Source organism: Balaenoptera physalus (genome assembly GCF_965194825.1).
Source record: "Balaenoptera physalus genome assembly, chromosome: 3".
NCBI lineage: Eukaryota > Metazoa > Chordata > Mammalia > Artiodactyla > Balaenopteridae > Balaenoptera > Balaenoptera physalus.
In genome coordinates, this window is record NC_138890.1 from 176919995 (window position 1) to 176941420 (window position 21426).

Consider the following 21426-nt stretch of genomic DNA (forward strand, 5'->3'; position numbering starts at 1 on the left):
GGAATGGGGAAGCTGGGCAGGGGCTCTGGGCACAGGCGGGGGCGGGGCTGACAGTAGCGGGACACTCCCTTCACTCTGAGAAACTTGGGGTGCATGTAGCCATCTACTTTAATACATATGTGAGACACTGAAGATGCAGACAGCGGCCAGACCAGCCGTGAAAGCAGAGCTCGGCCCCGCGGCCTGCGGCGGCCACCCTGGAAGCCACCCACCACCTACGACGAGCCCAGCGTCCCTGATTCTACTGTCTCCAGCTCAGGACCAACCACAGGGGGCCAGGCGCTCCCCTCACCAACCTCGTGGGACGCCCCCTTCCAGCCCCACCCCCCCGGCCTACCCGGGCCGCAGCCCCTGTCAGGGCACCTGCACCCCTTCTCTGCTGGGACGCTCTCCCCCACTGCCCGCCTGGGAGTGACATGGCAGGGCCAACCCCCTGCCCCGCGAGCTCGGAGGGCAAGCCGCCCACTGTCTGCTGGGTGGGCTTCACTTGAGTCCACGGTCGGCCTCGTGCCACTTTGGAAGGTGACCCTGCTGACGGGGGCTCTGGGCTCACACAGGTTTTCACGTCCCTGGGGAGGTCTGTTCCCTCCACACAGAGGCATGGTCTCCAGGGAAAGGCCGGGGGAAGCTGAGCCGCGGAGAGGGGCTTCCGGGGCCCCCCGTCCTCTGCAGACGCGGTCCTGACAGGGGTCCAGCTGGGTGGACCTCAAGGAGCGGGCCTCCCTCCCAGCCCCGCAGGAGCCCCCCCTCACTCGGCTGGCTCTGCAGCCCTGGAACTGGGTGAGGGTTACCTGGCGCCAAAGCACTCCTCCCTTCGTGCTTTCAATGCCTTCTTCTCGAAGTCTCTGCCCACCCCGGCTGCTTCGAGGGCCGTGGGTAGGGCTCGGAGTCATGGTCGCTGGCTGGATGCACCTCTATCATGCATTTTTGCCACCCGGGTGACGTCCTTGGCATCTGGCCGCAGCCTTCCGAGTTTGCACCTCTGCTCCTGTGCCCGTGGGCTGGCCTCCAGGTCCGTGACGGCCGCCAAGCTCACCAAGAGTCCCTCGGGGGTGGGGGACACAAGTGGCCGCCCTGGCCTCCCAGACCCTCAGGCAGGGCCGTTTGGGGGACCACAGCATCTCACCCACACGCGCGTGGGCTTCTGGTCGGTGCTGGCCTCCTCGCCCCCCCTCCTGCAACCCCAGTGCTCACGGGCCCCTCGGCGTGACAGTCACAGCGCAGAGCACCACCCCCGCCCCGAAGAAGCTGAGCTCGTCTCCCGAGAGCGTCCGAAGCGTCTGCGAAGTCTGCTGCTCGCCTGACGTTGAACGGCAGGCGTCAGCTCCTGAGGGACAGACAGACCGTGGCCGCTGACAAGCTGGGGGGCGCGGGGAGCCAGGTGGACAGCCGCAGCATGCAGTGGACGGTGGGTGCATCGGCAGCAAGCGTGGGTGACAGTGAGGCCAGGGGACCCCACCAGCCCTGGGTGTGCAGGGAGCAGGGGAGGTGGCCTCAGTGGGTGATGGGCTGGGGCCAGACGCCAGCAGGGGTATGGGGACAGGAGAGCAGGGGCCCTGGCCATGGTGATGAGATGGCCGCCCATGCTGCGGGGACCCCCATGGAGCCCCTGGGGGACAGGACATGCTGGTGCCCGCTCAGCCCCGCCTACCTGCCCTATCAGCCTTGAGAACACAGGGCACGGGGGGCCCTGCCTTCCTTGAGTCTCTCCTGGTCAGCAAGCCCTTCCAAGCCCTCTGGCCCTGGCCTCCTGAGCATGCCCCCCGCCCCGGCACTGCCCAGGCCAGCACCCCAGTGAGCTCCAGGGCTGAGTTCTCGCCCGGGGTCTGGCAGGCATCTCGCACCCAGCAGCTCAGCCCTGCACCTCCCCCAGCTTTCGAAGGCCCTGCCCCCTCGGAGGCTTTCCAGAACAAAGCAGGAGCCAGCCCAGGCCACGCGTGAAGACGGTGCTCCTGCCCGTGGGGGCCTCGCCCGTCACACAGCCGTGAGGACCTCCGTCCTCCAGCCCTGGCGTTGGGCGGGGATGCCTGGCCGCCTGTCGGAGAGTGAGTCCTCCTGAGAACCAGGAACCACCGTCCAGCAAACCTGCAGCCCCATCTCGCGATGGTGACCCCTGTCCCACGAGACCAAGGGAACCACACCAGCCAGCTGGTCTGTGCCAGGTCGGCTGGTCAGGGCCCCGGCCAGGCCGCAGGGTGGGGTGCCTGTGCTCCGCCGGCTGGTGAAGTCACGTGGAGACTGGGGGTTACTTTCAGGCACCTCCTCTGCCCACACAGGCTCTGCTCTCCCGCTGACGCCCGCCGTTCTGTCCCCGAGGCTGTGACTTTCCCTTAAAGCTCCGTGCAGCTGACTCTGTCTTGGGCGTCTCCCCTCTCCGGAACCTTCCGGAGGGTCAGCTGGCTCTTCTCAAAGGCCCTTTAAAATTGAAACACACTCTACCTTCAACCATTTAGTCTCTGCTTTTGTCAACATCCCACACGGCTCAGAAAAGATTTCAAAGAAGAAAGATTTCAAAGAACACTTCTTCTCAGGTGGCTTCCAAAGAGTTACCCACCAGGGCCCCCGAGTTCATAGAAACGTCCCAGGGGACCAGCGGAGGGCTCCATCCACGGCCAAGTGGGAGCGTCTACAGCTGCCATGCCACGTCCACAGGGATGGCCTGGGACACTTGAAATGGCCGTTGGCTTTTATAGCCCTCTCTGTTCCCAGATGGATTCCAGGTGACAAACAGATACACACCAGATACAATTTAAAGATTGGGGCAGAACATGACAGAAGGCCAACTATTTTGAACACAGTATGATTTTGGTTCTTATTTCTGTTTCAAATGTGACCTAGTTCCCTTAAGTTTAAAAAATCAGCGAACGTAAAGTCACATTCACAAAAGTGTCATTTATCTACCAATGATGTCACCAGAAAATGCACCCACGGTGAGTTAATGAGCAGCAGGCCTCAGAGAGGCTCCGAAGTGGCCCGTCCCCCGTAGGGTGGTCTTTCAGGCACGCCGCCTGGCCCCCTCCTGCCCGGCTGCGCCCCGCGGTTGCAGGCTCCGGCTGACCTCAGTGGTCACGTTGCCGGGACCCTTGATGGGATGACAGGCGTGGCTCTGTAACCTCACAACCACCCGGCGCTCTAGAATTTGGAGGAAGCTGGGCACCCGCTGCCTCTGGCCGGTGCAGATTTAGGCCCAGGAGGCCTGGCTCTGGAGCGCCTGCCGCAGGCGCTGTGTGCTGGAATGGCTGCTTGATGAGTGGACGGAGGGATGGGTGGGAGAAGCAGGCTGAGAGCACCGGCTGTGTTCTGTCTCAGACCTTCTCCAGGAGCAGGCTGGCCGCGGCGTGGGGACACTCTGAGGCTCAGACCGTCCATCTGCGGGCAGCGCCCAGGCCACCCAGCGTGGGAGGCGGAGCCACCGGCGTCTGAAGTCCCTTGAGGCTTGAGGATCACAGGCTCCAAAGCACCACGTGACCCCCAAGCTATGGGAGGCACCCCGGGGAGGCTCAGGGCCAGGGTCACCCCGGGTCCCCCTCGCTCCAGCGGGCTGAGACGCCCAGCCCAGGAAACCTGACCTCCCAAGGGACCGAGGGGCTGGAGGAGCCCAAGGGATCCAGTCACCGTGCTGGGCCAGGCGGTGGGTCAGGTGGCCCAAGTTTCCGTGTCTGCACATCCAAAGTGGGGCAGGTCTTGTTGCAGGGAGGGGCCCACAGCCGAGGGCTGACCCGGAGACCTGGGAGCAACGTGGCCGCGGTGGACTGGGGTTTCCGGAGGGGGAGGCCAAACAGGCCCACCAGGGGGGTTCTGAGCACCCTGACCCTGGGGTCCCCCGAGACCGATCCTAGAGCCAGGACAGGCCCAGTTGAGGCTGACTGGACCCTGCGGCTGAATGAACCCAGGTAGGGATCAGGGCCATCTCCCATTGTACTGGTTGCAGAGTAGCAAGCAGGCGGACCCCACACCCAGGCACGGGGTCCCCCATACCCCTACCCCACAGCTCACTGGCCAGACCCTCATCACCTAAACCAGCAAAAGCAAGGGGGTGGGGCTATAGAGATGGGCTCAGAGCCCCGGCACCTGCTGGAGTCCTTCCAGAGGGGCGGGTGCCTGGGCAAACCCGGGCTTCCCCAGCAGGGCAGGGTGACGGGAGGGGACGGCCGTGGAGACGGAGGGCAAGGAGGCCGCCCCCACTGCCACAACCTGCCCCTCCTGTGTGGTCTCCCCACCCCTGGATTTGGCTCCCATCAAGCCCCGCTCAGTGACAACGCCAGCAGCCTCAGGGCCAGCCCAGCACCCCTTGGACCAGTCCTGGCATCTCCCCCAACACACCTGGGCCACGGTCCTCCTCTTGTGTGCCCGGCTCCTTACCTTTCTTTCCCTCCCTGTTCTCATCTAAACTCCTCGAGGGCGGTCACACTACCCTCCCTCAGCACATGATTCAAGGCAGAGATGTGGAACTTAAGCCAAACAACCATGAGGGTCCGGGGCAAACAACAGCCATTTTGACACTTTCCAGAAGAAAAGAAGAATGAAAATTAACATTTACTGAGTGCCAATTGCACTATAAGGGGGAGTTCCAGGCATTAATTCTTGCATCCATCATCCCTCCACCCACCATCCATCTACCATCTATCCCTCCATGCATCCACCATCCATCATCCATCACCCATCATCCACCCATCCACCGTCCATCATCCGTCCATCCACCCATCCACCGTCCATCATCCGTCCATCCACCCATCCACCGTCCATCATCCGTCCTTCCATCCTTCATCCCTCACTCCATCCATCCATCCATCATCCATCCACCCCTTCACCCCACACCCATCATCCCTGCATCCGCTCATCCCTCCATTCATCCACTATCCATCCACTCACCATTCCACATTCGTTTCTGAATGTCAGAGGCACTGCACACCATCCTGGGTGCCGGAGCAAAGCAGGAAATAATACAGAAGTGTCTACGGGGAGAACCAAGGGCCACAGGCAGCTGCGTCGTCCGAGAGGGGTGTGGTGGGCTGGTGGGTACCATCCAGTGGGCACGGTGATGGTGCAGAGCCTAGGGAGGACATTCTAAAAGTCGGGAGGGTGAAACCGAAAGAAAACCGACTACCCCGTGGGTTGTCATACGGACCCTGGGGGGCACCTGCTGTGGCCCTGCATGTATGGGGTCCACCTCTGCTTACCCAGAAAGGCTGGGGCACCCCTTCTTGGCACAGTGAGGACCCTCCAGCCAGGAATCATCTTTCAGAGGCGGGGGGGGCGGCTTTCCTGACCCCTCCTGAGGCCCCCGTCAACCCCTCAGTCTTGAGCATGAATCACTTCCAGTTGGTGTCAGAGCCCAGCACCCTCCATCACACCCACACCCCAGCCTCACCCCTAACCCCCTCACTGCACCCCTCCCTTGGGCTCCTGATGGCCAGCCACAGAGGGCTGGGCTGGGCAGCTGGGACAGAAAGCGGCCCCTGTGCTCCAGGGCCCCGGGGAGCGTCCCAAACTCCAGGGCTGGGATGGGGTGGCCGCTGTGGGTCTCTGCGCTCCCTGCTGAGGGGAAGGGAGTGCTGAGGCTGGATGGGCTGCTCAGCAGATGCCCCTGCCCGGGGCTGGGGACACCAAGCCCCCCCAAGTAGGGGCTTTGTGTCCTGCAGCTGGCCGGGCCCCCATTTCCCGAGGGCAGTGCCGTCCCCATAACACGCCCAACCCTGAACCCGTCCCCCTCCAGGAAATGTCTCAGAGCTGCTAACGGGGGCCAAGCCTTCCACCGAATCACAGGCGGCAGTGGGCCCAATGGGTGCTTCATCTTCTGCAGACAAGGTGGGCGTGGCCCTCGCAGCCTGGAGCCCTAAAGGAAGCCTGTCTCCATCTGAAACCAAAACCGGGAGGCGTGAGGGAGTGACCGTGACGCGTCCGCCTTGGGGGAGCGGGTCTTCCTCACAACAGCACACTCGACAGCTTGGGACACGCAAACCCCGGCTCTGAGCCCAGAGCGTCACACAACACTCTACAGCGCTAGGACACACCAGGCGGCCTGACATCTCACCTGGTCCTGGCGGCCTGTAAGGTGACCCCGTTCACTGGAAGCTCGCTGCGGCCGTGCAGTTAATTCCCAGGACCTGAGTCACCTCACCCTCGAGCCAGCCCTGAGGGGGAGGCCTCACTGTTATCCCCCCTCCCTCATGAGCCAGGAAGCCAAGGCTTTGAGAGCGCACGCGCTCCTTAGCTGCCGCCCAAAACTACGACTGTCACCTTCCCTCACGCGTCGCCGTCTGCTGGCTCATCTGGCCGTGGCGCCAGGCTGCAGGTGCGTCCAGAACTGCTCCCGGCTCTCCTCCTCCAGGGCCAGTGGGCCGGCCAGGCACATTCCCGTCATGGTGACACCGGGAAACAAGCCAGCCTGGCCAACACAGCACCACTGGGGCAGGAAGACCCCCGCCGTGAGGGGCCGTCATCCGAAAGCTCCCAGGGAGCCCGTGACAGAGCGGGATGGAAATCAGTCACTCCGGCCACAGAGTGGGCAGGACAGTGGGGGGACCCAGCCCAGACTGGCCGCCTGGCTCTGCCTGGAGCACCAGGGCGCCTCGGCCCGCAGTTCCAGGCGGCCCTGAAGGAGCCCCTCCTGGCGTCCTGTCCAGAGCAAACGGGAGCGTCCCCTTGCGGCCTGAGGAGGGAGGCGGGTGCCCCATCGGGAGCCGCACTGCGCGGTCCCTTACCAGTGTCGGGCTGGGCCCCCTGCCAGGCCCAGGAAGGCCGCGCCCCCTCAGGCCCTCGCAGGGCTGCAGAACGAGAGCCTCAGGCTGGAGCAGGGCCCAGCGCGCGCCTTTCTTCCCGCTCACATGGGGGCTGCGCGTGACCCGCCTGGCAGGGGCCTCAGTCCTGGACGGGGAGACCCTGCCTTGGGCCGGTGGGGGGCCTGGCACGTGAGGCCTGGACGTCACGCCTGTGCCCCCAGCCCCTCCTGGCGGTCGCTGCCTGCCCCACTCACTTGACTTTTTTAACTTGCAGACTTTATTTTTTAGAGCAGTTTTAGGGTTACAGACAAATTTGTTGGAAAGGACAGAGGCTGCAGCTCCCCACCGGGATTTCGGAGCGTCGTCCGTTAGTTCATTACACTTGACAGCCGACCTTGACTCGTTATTGGCGCGGCTGTCATAATGCAATCTTCACTCCCTTGTGAACTTGCCTGAGCGTTCACGAGAGCAGGAGAGGCTCCCAGATCTGGGCTCAGAAGGCAGGACGGAGGGGCCGCTGTGCGGAGGTGGGGAGGTGGGAGGGCCCGCGGCCTCGCTGCCCCCCCAGGGCCTGGGCCCCAGCGTGCGGGGCGCGCAATAGAAAGACGGCCGAGGAGCAGAGAGAACGCCCACTTCAGGGGACCCACCAGCAGAGCAGAAGGACCGGGTGCCCCGTCCTCTCCCCGCCCTCACGGGCGGACCGCGCGCCCCACAGAGGTGGGTCGGTCCGGTCTGAGCCCCAGGAAGCTCCGCCTTCAGCGGGTGTGAGAGAGCATCGGGCTTGTGTCCACGGAGGGGGGGTCTTGGGCCTGTTAAATGAAAGGGTCACTCGCAGGTGAGACCCTCTGACGACTGGGTTTTGCTCCCGACGACACAGGTGGGCTGGACCGCGTGGGGCTCGGGGCTGAGCCAGGGCGGGGCGGGCGTCGGGTCAAGCCGCCTGCCTCCGCAGGGTCAGACCCCCGCAGTAAAGAGCTGCAGGGGGCTGCCTGCGACGGCCCAGCTCCCACGGGGGCGCCGGATCCACGCACAGAGCCCCGGCCGAGAGGCCTCCTCGCCGCCGCCACAGGGGGACCGGCCCGGGGTTGCGACCGCAGGGCCCCAGCAGCCTCCGCGGCCCCGTCTGACCTCACGGCTGCCTGTGGGGTCAGGTGAAGGTCCACGCTGAAGGCTTCCCACACCCCAGACTCGCGCTGCCTGGGGGGCTCGGGGCTGCTCCTGGGCCCGGGCGGCAGGTCTGCTGTCAGCCTCCAGGCGGCTGGGGCCCCAGCAGGCGCCAGCTCACAGGGCCTTCCCCCTCGTGTTTAACAGGCACTGTCACAGGTGAAACAAAATCGAAAGCCGGGGTCGCTGGTGAGATGACCAGATACACGTGGGCGGAGGTCGTCTGAGCCCCAGACCTCAGAAGCCGCCACCCCCTGCCCGGCTGCCCTCCAAGCAGCGTCTCCTGGGGAGGCTCAGCCCGAGCTCCAGCCGGCCCCTGCCGTGCCCACGGGCTGCCCGGGGGCTAAGGGGGCTGGCCTCACACACCGAGGGGCGATCCCTCCCGACGGCGCTGTACACCCCTCGCCTCCTCTCTCCCCGTCCCCGTCCTCTCTTCACCTCTGAAGGAAAGTCAGCCCCACGAGGGACCAGAGGGGTCCCAAGGCCCAAGCACGCCTGTGCTGTACAGGCTAGGAGGCCATCGGTCACACAGGGCCCGCCCGGCTCAGGGGACAGCGGGAGGGCCAGCAGGCCCTGCCCCTCCCCGTCTGTCTCTCTCTGTCTCTGTCTCTCCATCTGTTTCCCTCCTTGGTGTCTGTGTCTGTCTCTTCCTCCTCTGCCCCGCCCCTGGGGTCCAACCTCTGCTCACTCCCCCACTCTCTGCCCGGGAGCCTGCTCCTGGGGTGGGGGGGAGATGTTACCTGGGGACACTCACCTTCCTGAGGTCCTCACAGGACCTGCTGATGGCGGGGGTCGGGGTGCGGTGCAGCCTCCAGGTTTGTGACGAGCCCCCCAGGGTCTCCCAGCAGGCGGCCTGCTGAGTGAGGTAGCGGAGCCCAGACCCCTGGAGTAGCTGCTCAGGCCTCTGACCGTGGGCCTCCCTAAGCTGCCTGGAGGAGCTCCCTGGACACGGAATGAAGCCCCGAGGCGCCCCGTGTGTGTGCGTGTGTGCGTGTGCACGCACACGCGTGTAGTGGGGTAGTCCTCCCTGGGAGGCTGACAGAGGGCCCTGGGCTGTCCGCACCCGCTAGAGACAGTCCTGCCGTCACCCGAGCTGTCGGCTCCTCTGCTCTGGTCACAGCGGTCCGGGACAGCCCAGGACAGCCACTGCCATCAGAGGGGTCTGTGCGGTCCGAGCCCCTGGAGTGACCGCCAGGTGGTCAGGCCAGCAGCAGGGGCAGAGGGGGCTCCTGTTCGGACGACTGATGGCACACTGACCCTCATGGACGCCCAGAGCCCCTCCACACACACGCACGCAGTCCCACGCAGACGTGCCTGCCGCTCACCATCTTCTGTGCACAAACGACTCTGAAGCTGTGTGTTTTGGGTCCCCCTGAAGAGCCCGTGCTTTGCCATGACTGCAGCCTGGAGGCCTGGCTTCTGGAAGTTAGACTGTGTGCGTACAAGTGCTTCCCTAAGATGCTTTTACGGCCAGGATGGGCACTTCTAATGTCTGCTTTGCAATTTTCCATTTCCATTTTCCTGCTGGTCCCATTCCTCAGAACCTGGGGAACTCCGCCGGGAAATGGTGAATCGTACTGCCTATACGTTAGACCTCAGTTAGTAAATCAATGAATACACACAGACATAAAAAACAAATTTTTAAAATTAGAGGCTATAAACTTGTTGTTAGCTGATGAGATTAAAATTATAATTATAGTTTACGTATAAAACAGTGACATTGAGAGGATGTCCAGAAAAGATAAACCTCAGCAATGAGGCCAAAGCTATTTTCAGAGGAAAATTCTAGTCTTCAGTGTTCTCTTTATTTGCCAAGACACAACGCAGATCAGGTTTCTTAAACTGAGTATTCAGACCAAGACGGTAGAAGGAAAGTGTGCAAAGGCAGAGGTGATGAGAACGGCAGCAGGATGTCGTGCACTGGAGGAGGGGCAGGCAGGGTGATGGCCAGTTGGTCCCATCTGTACATGCTCCATCCCCGGTCACTCCGCCCTCCAGCCTTCACCTCTCCACTCACCATGCACAAGAGAACTTCCGTGGACCAGGCTGCATTTCTCTGTTTTGAACATTTTAAAGAAGAAACAGATATTTTCCATCTCCCCTCTCTCGCTGCTGTAGAGCCGGGATCTGGAGCCACGTGGGCTTCCACGGGTCAGGTCCCAGCCACGCCACAGGACAGGCAGGACCCGCCCACATGGTGCCGAGGACCTGGGGGATGCAGTGAGCCCGTTCGCCTGAGGTCCACTAGCCGAGGTCGGCGTGGCCTGAGTCTTCCGGATTTCCAGCCACGCACTGAAGGACTGGGTGGGCGGAGAGGGAGCCTGGCTGGACCAAGCAACTTTGGGCGTCGTGGACGGAAGTCTGGGGATGCAGGCTGTCCTCGGGCAGAGGCCGGGAGGGCCCCTCACCTGATGCGCCCTGGACAGAGGGAAGAGAAGGTAGCTTCGTTCCAGGCCTCCACATTCCAGCCTGTCCAGGACGCCTCCGGTCTTAGGGGTGGTGTCCCTGGGCTGAGCGGAGCTCAGTGGTCCTTTCCCAGATCGGGGGGCTTCTGATGACTGGTGATGACCACCAGTGCTCTTCCCATTACAGTTCTGACCAGACAAGGAGCTCTAGCGAGCATGTTATTTATTTCCCTGGAATTTCTAGAAATTCCAAAACAAGGACAAAAGGGGGTAAGAAAACAGAAGAGGTAAAAGCAATGAAGAAAGACAAAGCTATCATTCTTTACAGGTAAAAAGATTCCCAGCAAAACCACAGAGGAAACTAGAAAAACAAGTGAATAATAGAATTTAGAGCTCTGGGAGATAGCAGGCTACAAAATAAATACACAACGGCCAATAATGTTTGTCTTGTTTCTGTTTTTATTAATAGATTTCAGCATAGTTGCAAGATCCATTACAGTAGCAACAAAAAATGTGAATACATATGACTTAAATTTATGAGAAAGATGTGTAGAACCTGGATAGAAAGGTTAGACACCATGAAGAGAGTTCTCAGCAAATTTATTTTTAGACTGAATGCCTTTTCAACCAAAACATGAAGGTACTTGGGGGAAAACTTTCCACGGTGATTCAAACATTCATGTTGGGGGAAAAAGAAAAAATCAATGGGCAAAAATGGCCTAGAAAATATTGATGAATGGGGTGGGGGAGGGGCAGGACCGCCATCCCCGTGAATCACGGAAAACCTGGGATCTGTGGAGGCCCCCCCTCCTGCCAGGAGGGCTCCAGAGCACCCAGAAGAGCCCAAGAAGGTTGTGCAGGAGTGAGATGGGGGTGGCCAGGTGTACCTGCAGTTGGGAGAGCTTGGGGCCTGGTCATCCCCTCTGCTGCCATGTGAATACAAATGTGATGGCTGGACCAGGAGCAGCCATCATGGATCATGAGGTGAGTGAGTAGAAGCCATACACAGCTGACCACCGACCTCCTTCAAGTCATTGCTTGAATGTCACCTCCTCCTGGTGCCACCCCAGACACCCCATTTAAAATTTCATCCCCCAGACCCCTTCTTTGTTTGCCTCTTAATCAGAGCTCTTATTGCTGCCTCTCCTCTAGAATGCAGGCTTCAAAGAAGCAGGGATTCCTGCCTCCTTATGGCACTGCTAGGCACCAATACATATTCGCTGAATGAATGAATGAATGAATGAATGAATTGCTACCAAGTAAGTGTGAGGTGGTGGCAGACTAACCTGAGACGTGGAGGGAAAGCAAACTGGAGCACCCCTGGGGCCTCCTGCAGGCGTCCGCGAGCAGAGGGGCTGGTTCCCGCCCGGGGCCTTCCTGGCTCCCCAGCCCCACCTCCGCCCTCCCGGGGGCTTCTACCAGGTAGAATTCTGAGGGAGGCCATCGACCTGACGTCCTGGGACTGAATGGCTGGACCCTAGTGGCCAAGAGGCCACAGGTCGGGGGTGGAAATGCCCACCAAATGTCCAGGGCTCCCTCCCTCGGGACCCTCCCCGTGGGAGGCCTCCACCCTCACTCACCCCTGGAATCTTTGGTCCTGGCCTTCAGTGGGCATCCTCAGTGGTCCCCAGGCCACTGCCTGGCGCTGGGGTGGTCAACCTTCCCAGACCAAAGCTAGATCTCCTATATCCCTGGCCTGTCCCTCCCCAGACCAGGCCCTGGTGCGCTGAGCCCTGGCGCCTGGGGTGGGGTCTCCAAGGTCTTGTAAGGAGACCCCGAGGCTGCGCTCTTCTGAAGGGACCATTGTGGCTCCCGGATCAAGGTTTCCGTGTCTCACGGCGGGCAGGGGACCTCGGCGAAGGTGGGCACCGCCTCCGCCCGCTGCCCGACGGCTTTCCCTGGTGCCCTCGCCCCCACCGCGCTCCCTGCTGCCCCGCCCGGCCCCCGGCGCCCCCAAGGCCCACACCGCCCCCGCCCACTCCCGGGTCCCTGACGGCTCAGGGTCCATCCGGCCTCCTCCCGCGGCGCCCGCCCAGCCCCGCCCCGCCCGGCCCCGCCCCCCACCCGGGGCCCCGCCCGCGTCCCCGCCCGCATCCCCGCCCGCGTCCCCGCAGGCTTCGCCGCGCCCGGACCCGGAGGCTGGGGCTGGCGCTGGGGCCACCATGTCCCAGCGCTTCGTGGTGACCCCTGCGGCGGGCGGGGCGGGGGACGCGGGGCCCAGACCCGGGGGCGGCGGCCGCCGGAGCTCCAGCTCCTGCCGGGGGCCTGACTCGCACCCCGCAGCCTCCCCGGAGCCGCCGGGGATGGACGCGCTGCCCATCCTGCGCTACAGCCGCGAGCCGAGCCGCTACGGTAGGTGCGGGCGGTCCCCTCGGGGCGCGGCGTCCTCCGCGTCGGGGCGCGGAGCCGGGTCGGGCGTCGGGTGGGTGTCAGGCGGTGGCCGGTGGTCGGGCGGCAGGGCTGCCCAGGCGCTGGCCTTGGGGTCGCCGCGGGTCGCTGCGTGGTGTCGAGCTGGGGTCCACCTGGTGTTGATCTGTACCGTACGTCCTCCGCGCTCTCCCCGGGGACCTTGGCGTTAACGCCCCCCATCAGCGGTCTCCCTGTCGTGGGGCTTGGACAGGAATTTGAGTCCTGGGCCGTTGTCTGCGGGAACTGGCTGGTGACAGCCCCTGGCGCCCTCTGACCTCATTGCTCCTGGAGCTCAGGGCCCAGGTCAAGTCACATTCCGGTGTGTGTGGGGAGGGGGCTTGGAGGCCACCGAGGAAATGGCCGGTTCCTCCTGTCTGGTCGATGTGCTTGTGTGACTGCACAGCCCTCCCGTCAGCCCCTCGCTGTGTCCTTCCCCGGTGCCCCCACCCCTGCCTTTAATCACTGAACTTCTACCTGCGACTCACCTTCGGTCCCAGAACCCTGAGGAGGATGATGGGCGTGGGGCACATGCCTCCATCTGATCTGCTCTGAGCTCTAGGTCAGGGAGGACTGGACACTTGTCACTGCCGCTGGTTCTCAGGTCACCCTCTTGGCCCCGGGAGCCATTTCTTGGGCTCCAGGAGGGGTGCGTGTGGCACCTGATGAGTGAGCTGTGGTCTCAACCCCGGAACCACAGTGGACCCTCCCCACGGCACCCCTCAAACAGCCGCCACGGAGGGCGCGCCCCAGACGGGCTGGGCTGTCCCGCTCCGGGGGACCCAGGCGCCCTGTGAGCGGGGCAGCGTGAGTCAGAGCCGTGCGTTACTTCTGGGGTGCCTGCGGCATGCGGTCTGTGCTGAGGGAAGTAAGTGCCTCGACAAAGGGAGCGCGAGTCCCGGCGAGAGTGGCCGGCAGCCGTGAGAGGCGCCAGGTCTCCTGGACCCTGAGGGGGCCGCTCCAGGCTCCCTCAGGACCCCAGCCTGGGCTTACTGGCCCCCCCACCCTCCTTCCCACAGGAGCCAGGACCTCCGCGGGCCGCAGCCTTGCCTCTTGGCTGGACTCCCGGCGGGCACCGCCCTGCTTGGGGCTGCTCTCCCCCCCAGCAGGGCCTGGGTCAGGCCGACCCTCCAGGCCCTCCTCGCACCTCATTGCCCTTTCTGGCCCCGCTGCTTTGCCCGTCCTCGGTGCCCAGTGCCCTGGCCTGACCCCCCGGGGGCGCCCTCCGCCGGGCTCTTGCTGTCTTCATCTTCACGCTGACATGTAAGGAGGGCATCACCCCGAGTCCTTGACGTTGCAGGTGGGAGAAAGGGGAGCCCCCCACCCTAGGACTCCCCCCACACCCACACACCTCTTCTCCTGGGGCGGCTGTCGGAGCTCAGACTTCCCTCCCCCCTGCCCCTCCCTCCCCTGCTCACGCTCAGGGCTGGGGGACCCAGGCAGGGTCTGGGCCACCCCACCCGTTTCCCGGTCCGGCCCTCGGGTGTGGAAACTGTGCTGAGCCCGCGGCCACTGCCCGGCTGCCCGGCCAAGGACAGCTGGGCTCCAGTGCTGCAGGAGTTACAGGGCACAGTGCCAGCTGAGGACCAATCAAGTGATTTTCTGTCGTTCCCACTATGTGAGAACAAAGGACCTATTATTTGACGCTGCTATTAAGACAACGTGGGCTAAGTTTAAAAAAGCGAATGTGGGTTGTTGGCACACCTTGGGCCAGAGCCCGGAAGTGGAGTGGAGGCACCTGTCCTGAACTGCCCTTCACCTGCAGGTGTGTGATGGGTGACGGGGCGGGGGGTTTCTCACCCTCGGGAGACACCCAGCCCCTCGGCGCGCAGGCTGAGGCTGTGTCAGTAGCCCTCCCCGGCCTCTTGGCCGCTCATGACCCGGAGGGGGCCTTCAGCGGGTCTGGTCACCGACTCGGCCGAGCGCGCAGGGCTGGAGGGGGGTGGGCAGGTGAGGTGACCGCACAGCCTCACCCCAGGAGCGGCCCAGCCTCGGGGGGTGAGCAGTGTCACGAATGGTCTGGGAGGACCTGGGAGCGAGTGTGGGGAACCCGTCTGCCCCCTTCCCGGGGAAGGGGTGCTGGGCAGAGACACCAGTGCAGTTCCTTCGGTGGGATCGACAGGGGTTCCAGATCCCTCTTCCTTCTCCCATGTGCCCCCACCCAGAGGGCCACACCTCCCAGAGGTCAGCTTGGCTCCCCAGGAGCCAGATTCCCCTCGGCCACCTCCAGGTCTGTGTGGCCTGGGGCAGGCCGCACCTGAAACAGACTCTGAGTGGAAGGCTCTGGAAGCGAGGGCCGAGGCCCCGCGCTGTGGCTCAGAGCCAGTGGACAGCAGCGCGCCTCTTCCTGGGGGCCGTCTGGGCGGGGGTCTCCGCCTGGGCTGAGCGGGTCTGCGGGAGGCTGTCTGCGCCGCACTGGCCAAGGGGACACGAGGACCAGCAAGCCTGTCCCTCTGGGCGGCAGGCGCTGAGGCACCCGGTCTGGTCAGGCGCCGCCCTCGCCCGTCAGCCCACAGCTGCCCAGGGAGGAGGGCAGTGTGGACGCAGCAGGCCCTCCGCCAGGGCTCCCAGCAGTGTCCGCGGCCTGGGCACGGGCCTTAGGAGCCTCTGTCCGGCCGGGTCCGGGCCCCACGTCCCAGTCACAATGTCAGCAGGGCAGGTCTGCAGGCCTGGGGTGGGGGGTGGACCGGGGCCTGAGGCTGAGGGGCTCCAGGGAGCTCAGCCGCCGCCTCCTGGGCCTGCCCTGCATCTGGGCTCTTGGAGAGGTGGGGTGGGGGGTTGCTGGCCAGGGGCCCTCCCCCCGCCCCCACCCGGCGTCTCCCACCCCCATCCTGCCCTGGTACAGGCCGGTTTCCACCGGATCGGATTTGGGTTGGCCCCTCTGGTCCTTCTGAAGCCGGGGCTGTTATGCTGGTGGGGCCGGAGTCCTGCAGACCCGCAGGGTTATGCCTGGAGGACTGGAGTGCAGGCCTCTCGCTCTGAACTGGAGGGAGTGTGCTTCGTGGTGTCTTTGTGTGTCTGTGTGTGCGTACTGTCTGTGTGTCTGTATGTGTGTCCTTGTGTGTCTGTGTGTGTGTGTATGTTTGGCTGTTCGTTGATCAGGGGGTGAAGAGTTGACCGCTGAGCCTTGGGAACTGCTCCGGCTGGAGAACAACTGAGGACCTGACGCCTCCAGCGCAGGGCCCAAACTTGGAGGGTAAAGCTCCTTCATGAGTTGGGACCCGGGGGACCCGGTGACATGAAGGGGACGAGGCCCAGAGCCGACCTCAGGCTCCGCCCGCTGTCCCCCCTCTGCCAGGTGCCAGAAGGGAGGCCCTGGCCCCGACGCTTCTGTCCGTGGGGAGCTGCTGCCCTGTCACCCTCTGTGACGGGCCCTGTGCCGGGCGTGGACCCGGGGAGAGCCCACCTCCCGCCCTGACAGTGCGTGTGTGCCTTCACACGGCTGCACGTGTGGGCCACGCCTTCATCCAGGGCGTCGGCCGTAGTCTCCGCTCGAGGTGCGTTTCAGGGACGCGTCCTGTTTCTCTGGCTGCGTTGGAGCTTCCCTTCGGGAGCGAGGCTTGTTAGCTGCTGCCGGGAGCCGTCTGGGCGGTGGCGGCCCAGCCCCGCCAGGCACGCTCCATCCCCTGTGGCTTCAGTGTTTCCGGGAGCGTGGCCGCGTTAATGTGTAAGCGCCGACGCCCAGGGGCAGCGCTGCCCGGAGCAGAAGCAGGGCTCGCGGGCTTGTGGCTCAGCGGCTGAAGGGCTCCCGCCCAGGGATCCCTACCGTGGCTTAAACCACCCCAAGGCGCGCCCCTCGCTTCTCTTCTTGGCTACCCAACGTTCAGCTCAGGTCTCTTCCGGGGAGGAGGGGGTGAGGCGTCATGGGTTTTGAGGCACCAGCTCCCTTTACGCATCAAACTTTTCTTTAAATAGAAGCTTTAACACCCAAATGAGAGAGTCAGGGCCCCGTGTCACAGGCAGCGGGGCAGGGCCTCGGCCCCTGACGCCTGGGTGAGCCTGGCTCCCAGCATCCACACTGCCCGTCCTGCATGTGGCCAGTGCACACCGGAAACAAACACGAGGGTGTCGTGTTCGGGCGGCTACCACAGCCTCCTTCACCCACCGGAGGCTGCGAGGACAGGCCAGCTCCGCAGAGGGGGGCCCCTGCAGCTGCCCCGCTGCCAGGACTGCCTTCCTGCTGCCCTGCTGCCCTGTGCTACCCGCCTGGCCCCAGCTGCCCTGCCCTCGCCTCCTCCCACCCGGCCTCTGTCCCCATGAGCAGGGCTGTGCCTGCAAACATGGGCTCAGGCTGGCGTTCTGGATGTGTGTCCACAGTGCTGGCTACCGGACCAGTATGTTGGGGGTGGGGGGTGGACGGTAAAAAGGTAACTACAAACACAGGGTTGAAAAATGCAACTGTCAAAAGACAGCCCACACTTGGGAGGAAACATTTGTAACTCACGTGTCTGATAAGGGATTAGTATCCAGAATATATAAAGAGCTCCCACAACTCAACAACAACAAATCCAACCGGTTAGAAAATAGGCAAAGGTCTCGAATAGACGTTTCTCCACAGAAGACATATGAATGGCCAGTAAGCATGTGGAGAGATGCTCGACATCACTGGTCACCAGGGAAACACAAATGAAAACCACAACCAGATACCACTTTTTACCCATTTGAATGGCTGTTATAAAAAAATAGAAAATAGCAAGTGTTGCCGAGGATGTGGAGAAATAGCAACGCTTGTGCGCTGCGGATGGGAATAGAAGATGCTGCAGCCCCTGTGGAGAACAATTTGGCGATTCCTCCAAAAATTAAACATAGGATTACCACCTGACTTAGAGGCTCCACTCCTGGGGCTGCACCCAAAGGAACTGAAAGCGGGGGCTTGGACAGACACCTGTACACCGTGTTCACAGCAGCCCTGTGGAAACAGCCCAGGTGTCTGTCGATGGATGCGTGCATCCACAGAATGCGGTCTCTACATGCGGTGGGATGCGGTTCAGCCTTGAACGGGAGGGACGTTCTGACGCCTGCTACAACACGGGTGCACCTTGAGGACATTATGCTCAGTGAAATAAGCCAGACTCAAAAGGACAAATCCTGTAGGCTTTTGCATAGGTGAGGTCCCCCGAGCAGCCAAATCCGTAGAGACAGAGAGTAGGATGGTGGGGGCCGGGGGCTGGGGCAGAGGGAGCGGGAGTCAGTGTTTAATGAGGACAGAGGGTCTGTTTGGGAAGATGAGAACGTTCTAGAGATGATGGTGGTGATGGTTGCACGACCACGTGAATGTACTTACTGCCGCTGAGCTGTGTGCTTTTAAATGGCTGAAAATGTTGTTTTATGCCATATATATTTTACCACAATACAAAAAAATACCCAAAAAATGCAAACAGGAGAGAAGGGCTGGGCTGAGAGGACAACTAAATTCTCCCCCAGGCCCTGTTCCTCCCACAGAACCCTGGTCTCTTGTCTTCCGGGAGAGGCCAGATTGATTAAATCAATTCACACCATGCAGGCTCTCCCAGGAGTGGTCCTTTTTAATCTAAGTAACGCTCTGCAGGGTGCGAGTTCAGGCCTCTTACCAGCGTGTGTTTGTCCAGGGACCTTCCTGTTTCAAGTGACCTCCTGTGTGGCCCTTCCTGGTCCTGGCAGGGGAGGGGGGCAGCAGGTCAGGACGACCCGGGCCACACTGCCACCCCTGACCGGCTCCCCGTGGGCCTCGGTCACCCAGCGGGAATGGGAGGGCGTCCCGTCAGGCGACTCCCCCCACCCACCCCGGATGCCCGGGGGTCTCTGCAGACTGGCCCACGTTAGCTCCAGGGCCGCCCTCAGCAGGCGGCACAGACCGGAGTCCCTCCTCCCTCTCCCGCTGGCTGCTCCCAACCACAGACAGGGCCGGCGGCCAGATCTCCGGTCAAAGGAAGGGCGGGTGCTGGGTGCTGGGGGCTCTGGGGCTCTCGGCCTCTGGGTCCTTTCTCACGGCCTCAGCTGTTGTCGGTCCTCTGCTCAGCGACGGGGAGGCGCTGCTGCCCGCTCGGGGTGCAGGGAACCTCCCCGCTCAGAGTCGGCCTGGGGGGCTCCGGTCCCAGCTTCGTGCCCTGGAGGGGCCTGTGCGCCACACACGAGGTGAGACCCAGCAGGCGGGCGGTGCCCTGGGTTGACTTGTGTGCTGTCTTGACCACGGGCGGGGAGCGTGCATGCGTGCACACGTGTGTCTGTGTGCTCCTGTGTCTCTGTGTGCACGAGTGTCCGTGTGTGCACGCGTGTGTGTGGCGGCGAGGCCCCTGCGAGGGGCTCAGAGCCCATTGGTCCAGGCAGCCTTCCCCTCCCGCCATCCAGCCGCCCTCCGTGGGGCTGGCCGGTCCTTTCGGGCGGCCTCTGAGGGAGGCAGGTGTGTGGCGCCGGCCTCCCTGCCTCCCTGCCTGCAGCTCAGGGAGCCGGCGGGGCCCTCGGGTGGGAGAGTGAGGCGGGACCCCAGAAGAGGCGGGGTGTTTCACACACCACACGGCTCAGAGCACCTCCAGCTTTTTTGGGGAGGGACGCTTGGGGTGTTCCGGAGCTCTGTGGGCAGGCTCACCTCCGGGGCTGAGGGGACGGCCGCCTTCCAGGGGGGCTGCAGGGGTGCTGGAGGCTCCTGGGGCAGGCGGGTCACACACCAGGCCTCCCTCGGGGGAACTGGCGTCTCCTGATGCACAGGACCGCACCCTCCTCGGCCCCTGCTGGCCTCCCCCTGCACTCAGGACCCGGCACCCACGCTGCGGTGGGGACAGGTGGGTAAAGTCTGTTTTCTTCTCTGGTTGTCCAGCTGCGTTTGTCTGCCCTGAGCTCCACACACGCTGCCCAGAGAGCGGGGGCCCCCAGGAGAGTGGGGGGGTGTGGAGGGATGGGCCCCGTGGGGTGGCACCACATGGCCAGTGGTCCGGGGCGGGTCAGCGGGCAGCTCACTGCCAGGTTTTCTGGGCAGTAAGTTCAGCCTGGGGGAGGGGGGCAGAGAGAGAGACAGAGACAGAGAGATGCAGACGGAGAAGGAGGGGGTTGGGGAGAAGGGGGGAGGGGAGGGAGGGGGGAGAGCACGCCTTCCTCCTCCGTTAGGAAGGTCACCGGGGTTTGCAGCCCTGGGCCGCTCCGGCCCGTGGAGCGTGTAGGGACCGGTCAGTCCAGGTCTGTGTGGGGTGGCCCCGTCCACCGGGAGGGTGGCCGGCCCCGCAGGGCCCAGAGGCTGAGCAGCGTGACTGTGGCCGAGTGTGGCTGGGGTGAGGTTCAGCCCCGAGGCCCCGGGACCACGACAGAGGCCGTGCCCAGCTCCCGGGTCTGCAGGGCGTGGCCGTCGCTCCAGGTAGTGACCACAGCCCTTGACCCCCGAGAGCTTCCGACTCACCTCACGGGATGGGACTTGGGTCTCCGAGTTACAGTGACTTCGACACAGTGAACGTTCATTTTTCTCTCACCGCGTGGCGCAGGAGGCCATGCTGGCATGCATTCATTCGTTCATTCCTGTGAGCCCTGTACCCTGGGCGGAGGTGTCCTACAGAACGTCTGTGCTGTCCCTACGGCGGCCATTGGCCACAGGTGCCCGTTGACCGCTTGAAATGCGGCCAGTGCAACCCAGGAGCTGGATTTAACTTTTTAAATGTTTAATTAATTTAAATTTAAGCTTAACTGACCACGTGTGCTTAGCGGCTGCTGAGTCGGACAGCCCAGGAGCTGGGCACACAGCAAAGGAGAAAACAGAAGCCCGTGGCCTCGGGGCTTCCGTCCAGGAGATGACAGGTGGTGGACCAGGGGCAGCTGTGACACCATGACATCGTGACACTGTGATGCTGTGACACCGTGACGACTGTGCTGCAGACTGGCTTGCGTCCCCAACGTTCTTCTGTCGGAGCCCTGACCCCCAGGACCTCAGAATGTGACTGTCTTTGGAGACGGGCCTTTAAATAGGCAATTAAGGTAGATGAGGTCACTAGAGTGGCCCTCGTCGCACCTGTCCCTACAAGAAGAGGAGCTCAGGACACAGACACGCACAGACGGACGACCACGTGAGGACACAGGTGCTTGTTGCAGCCTCCGTCCCCGTCAGGCGGGCCCCTCTCGGCTCAGCCTCCTCGCCGACCCTGCTCTGTGCCCCCGGCTCTGCTCTGCCCTGAGCCCCCAGCCGGCCCCCGCCCCGCGCCGGCCACCTGAGCCCTCCCCCGGGCCGGGCTCCTGTTCTTGTTGCCTGGAAACCCGAGCGCTCCTTCCCCCTGGATTAGACTGAGCAGAGCAGGCGGTACCGCGCTCACGAGCAAAGGCCGTGCTGGGCACACTGGGCAGCCGCTGAGCCCTCGTCCCCTGTTACCAGAGGCCACCTCCCTGGGGGGGCGGGAGGGGCCGTGAAGCCGGCAGGTGAGGCCAGCGGCCCACCCCCATCCCGCCCACCTGTGTCCGCTGGCCGGGGGTGTTGGTGCGCCGAGGGGACCAGACACAGATGTGCCCCGTGTTCAGAGAGCGGTCAGCGTTTGCCCCTGGGACCTCAGGGGCCGCTGGGCCACAGCACGGGCCGCTGCTCCCCTACCTGGGCAGGGGCTGCGGGTGCTGAGCGCCTGGTGCTGCGCCCGAGCAGACGGTGCAAGGTGAGACCCCGCCTCCCGTGCACAAGGTCCCTGTGGTGGCCTGCAGGGTGCGGGCACCTGCTGCACTGCACGCCCTCCGCGGGGTCCCGACCTTCACACCTGCTGGCTCCTCGCCGACCTGCCGGGTTTCGC

General features: G+C 63.4%; 1 protein-coding gene and 1 long non-coding RNA gene across 2 annotated transcripts in view; both read left to right on the plus strand.

Annotated features, from left to right (window-relative positions):
• Positions 1 to 375: 375 nt before the first annotated feature.
• On the plus strand, positions 376 to 2445 carry LOC309658337. The gene is made up of 2 exons (XR_014262197.1): positions 376 to 2045; positions 2277 to 2445. It is a non-coding gene; the product is annotated as an uncharacterized lncRNA (long non-coding RNA).
• A 17992-nt stretch (positions 2446 to 20437) lies between these two features.
• SLC12A7 (solute carrier family 12 member 7) overlaps positions 20438 to 21426 on the plus strand; it is a 70763-nt gene continuing 69774 nt past the window's right edge. Inside the window, exon 1 of the mRNA XM_082456356.1 lies at positions 20438 to 20733. Within this exon, the coding sequence (XP_082312482.1) occupies positions 20637 to 20733 (97 nt within the window). The 5' untranslated portion in view covers positions 20438 to 20636. The remainder of the gene's footprint in view (positions 20734 to 21426) is intronic.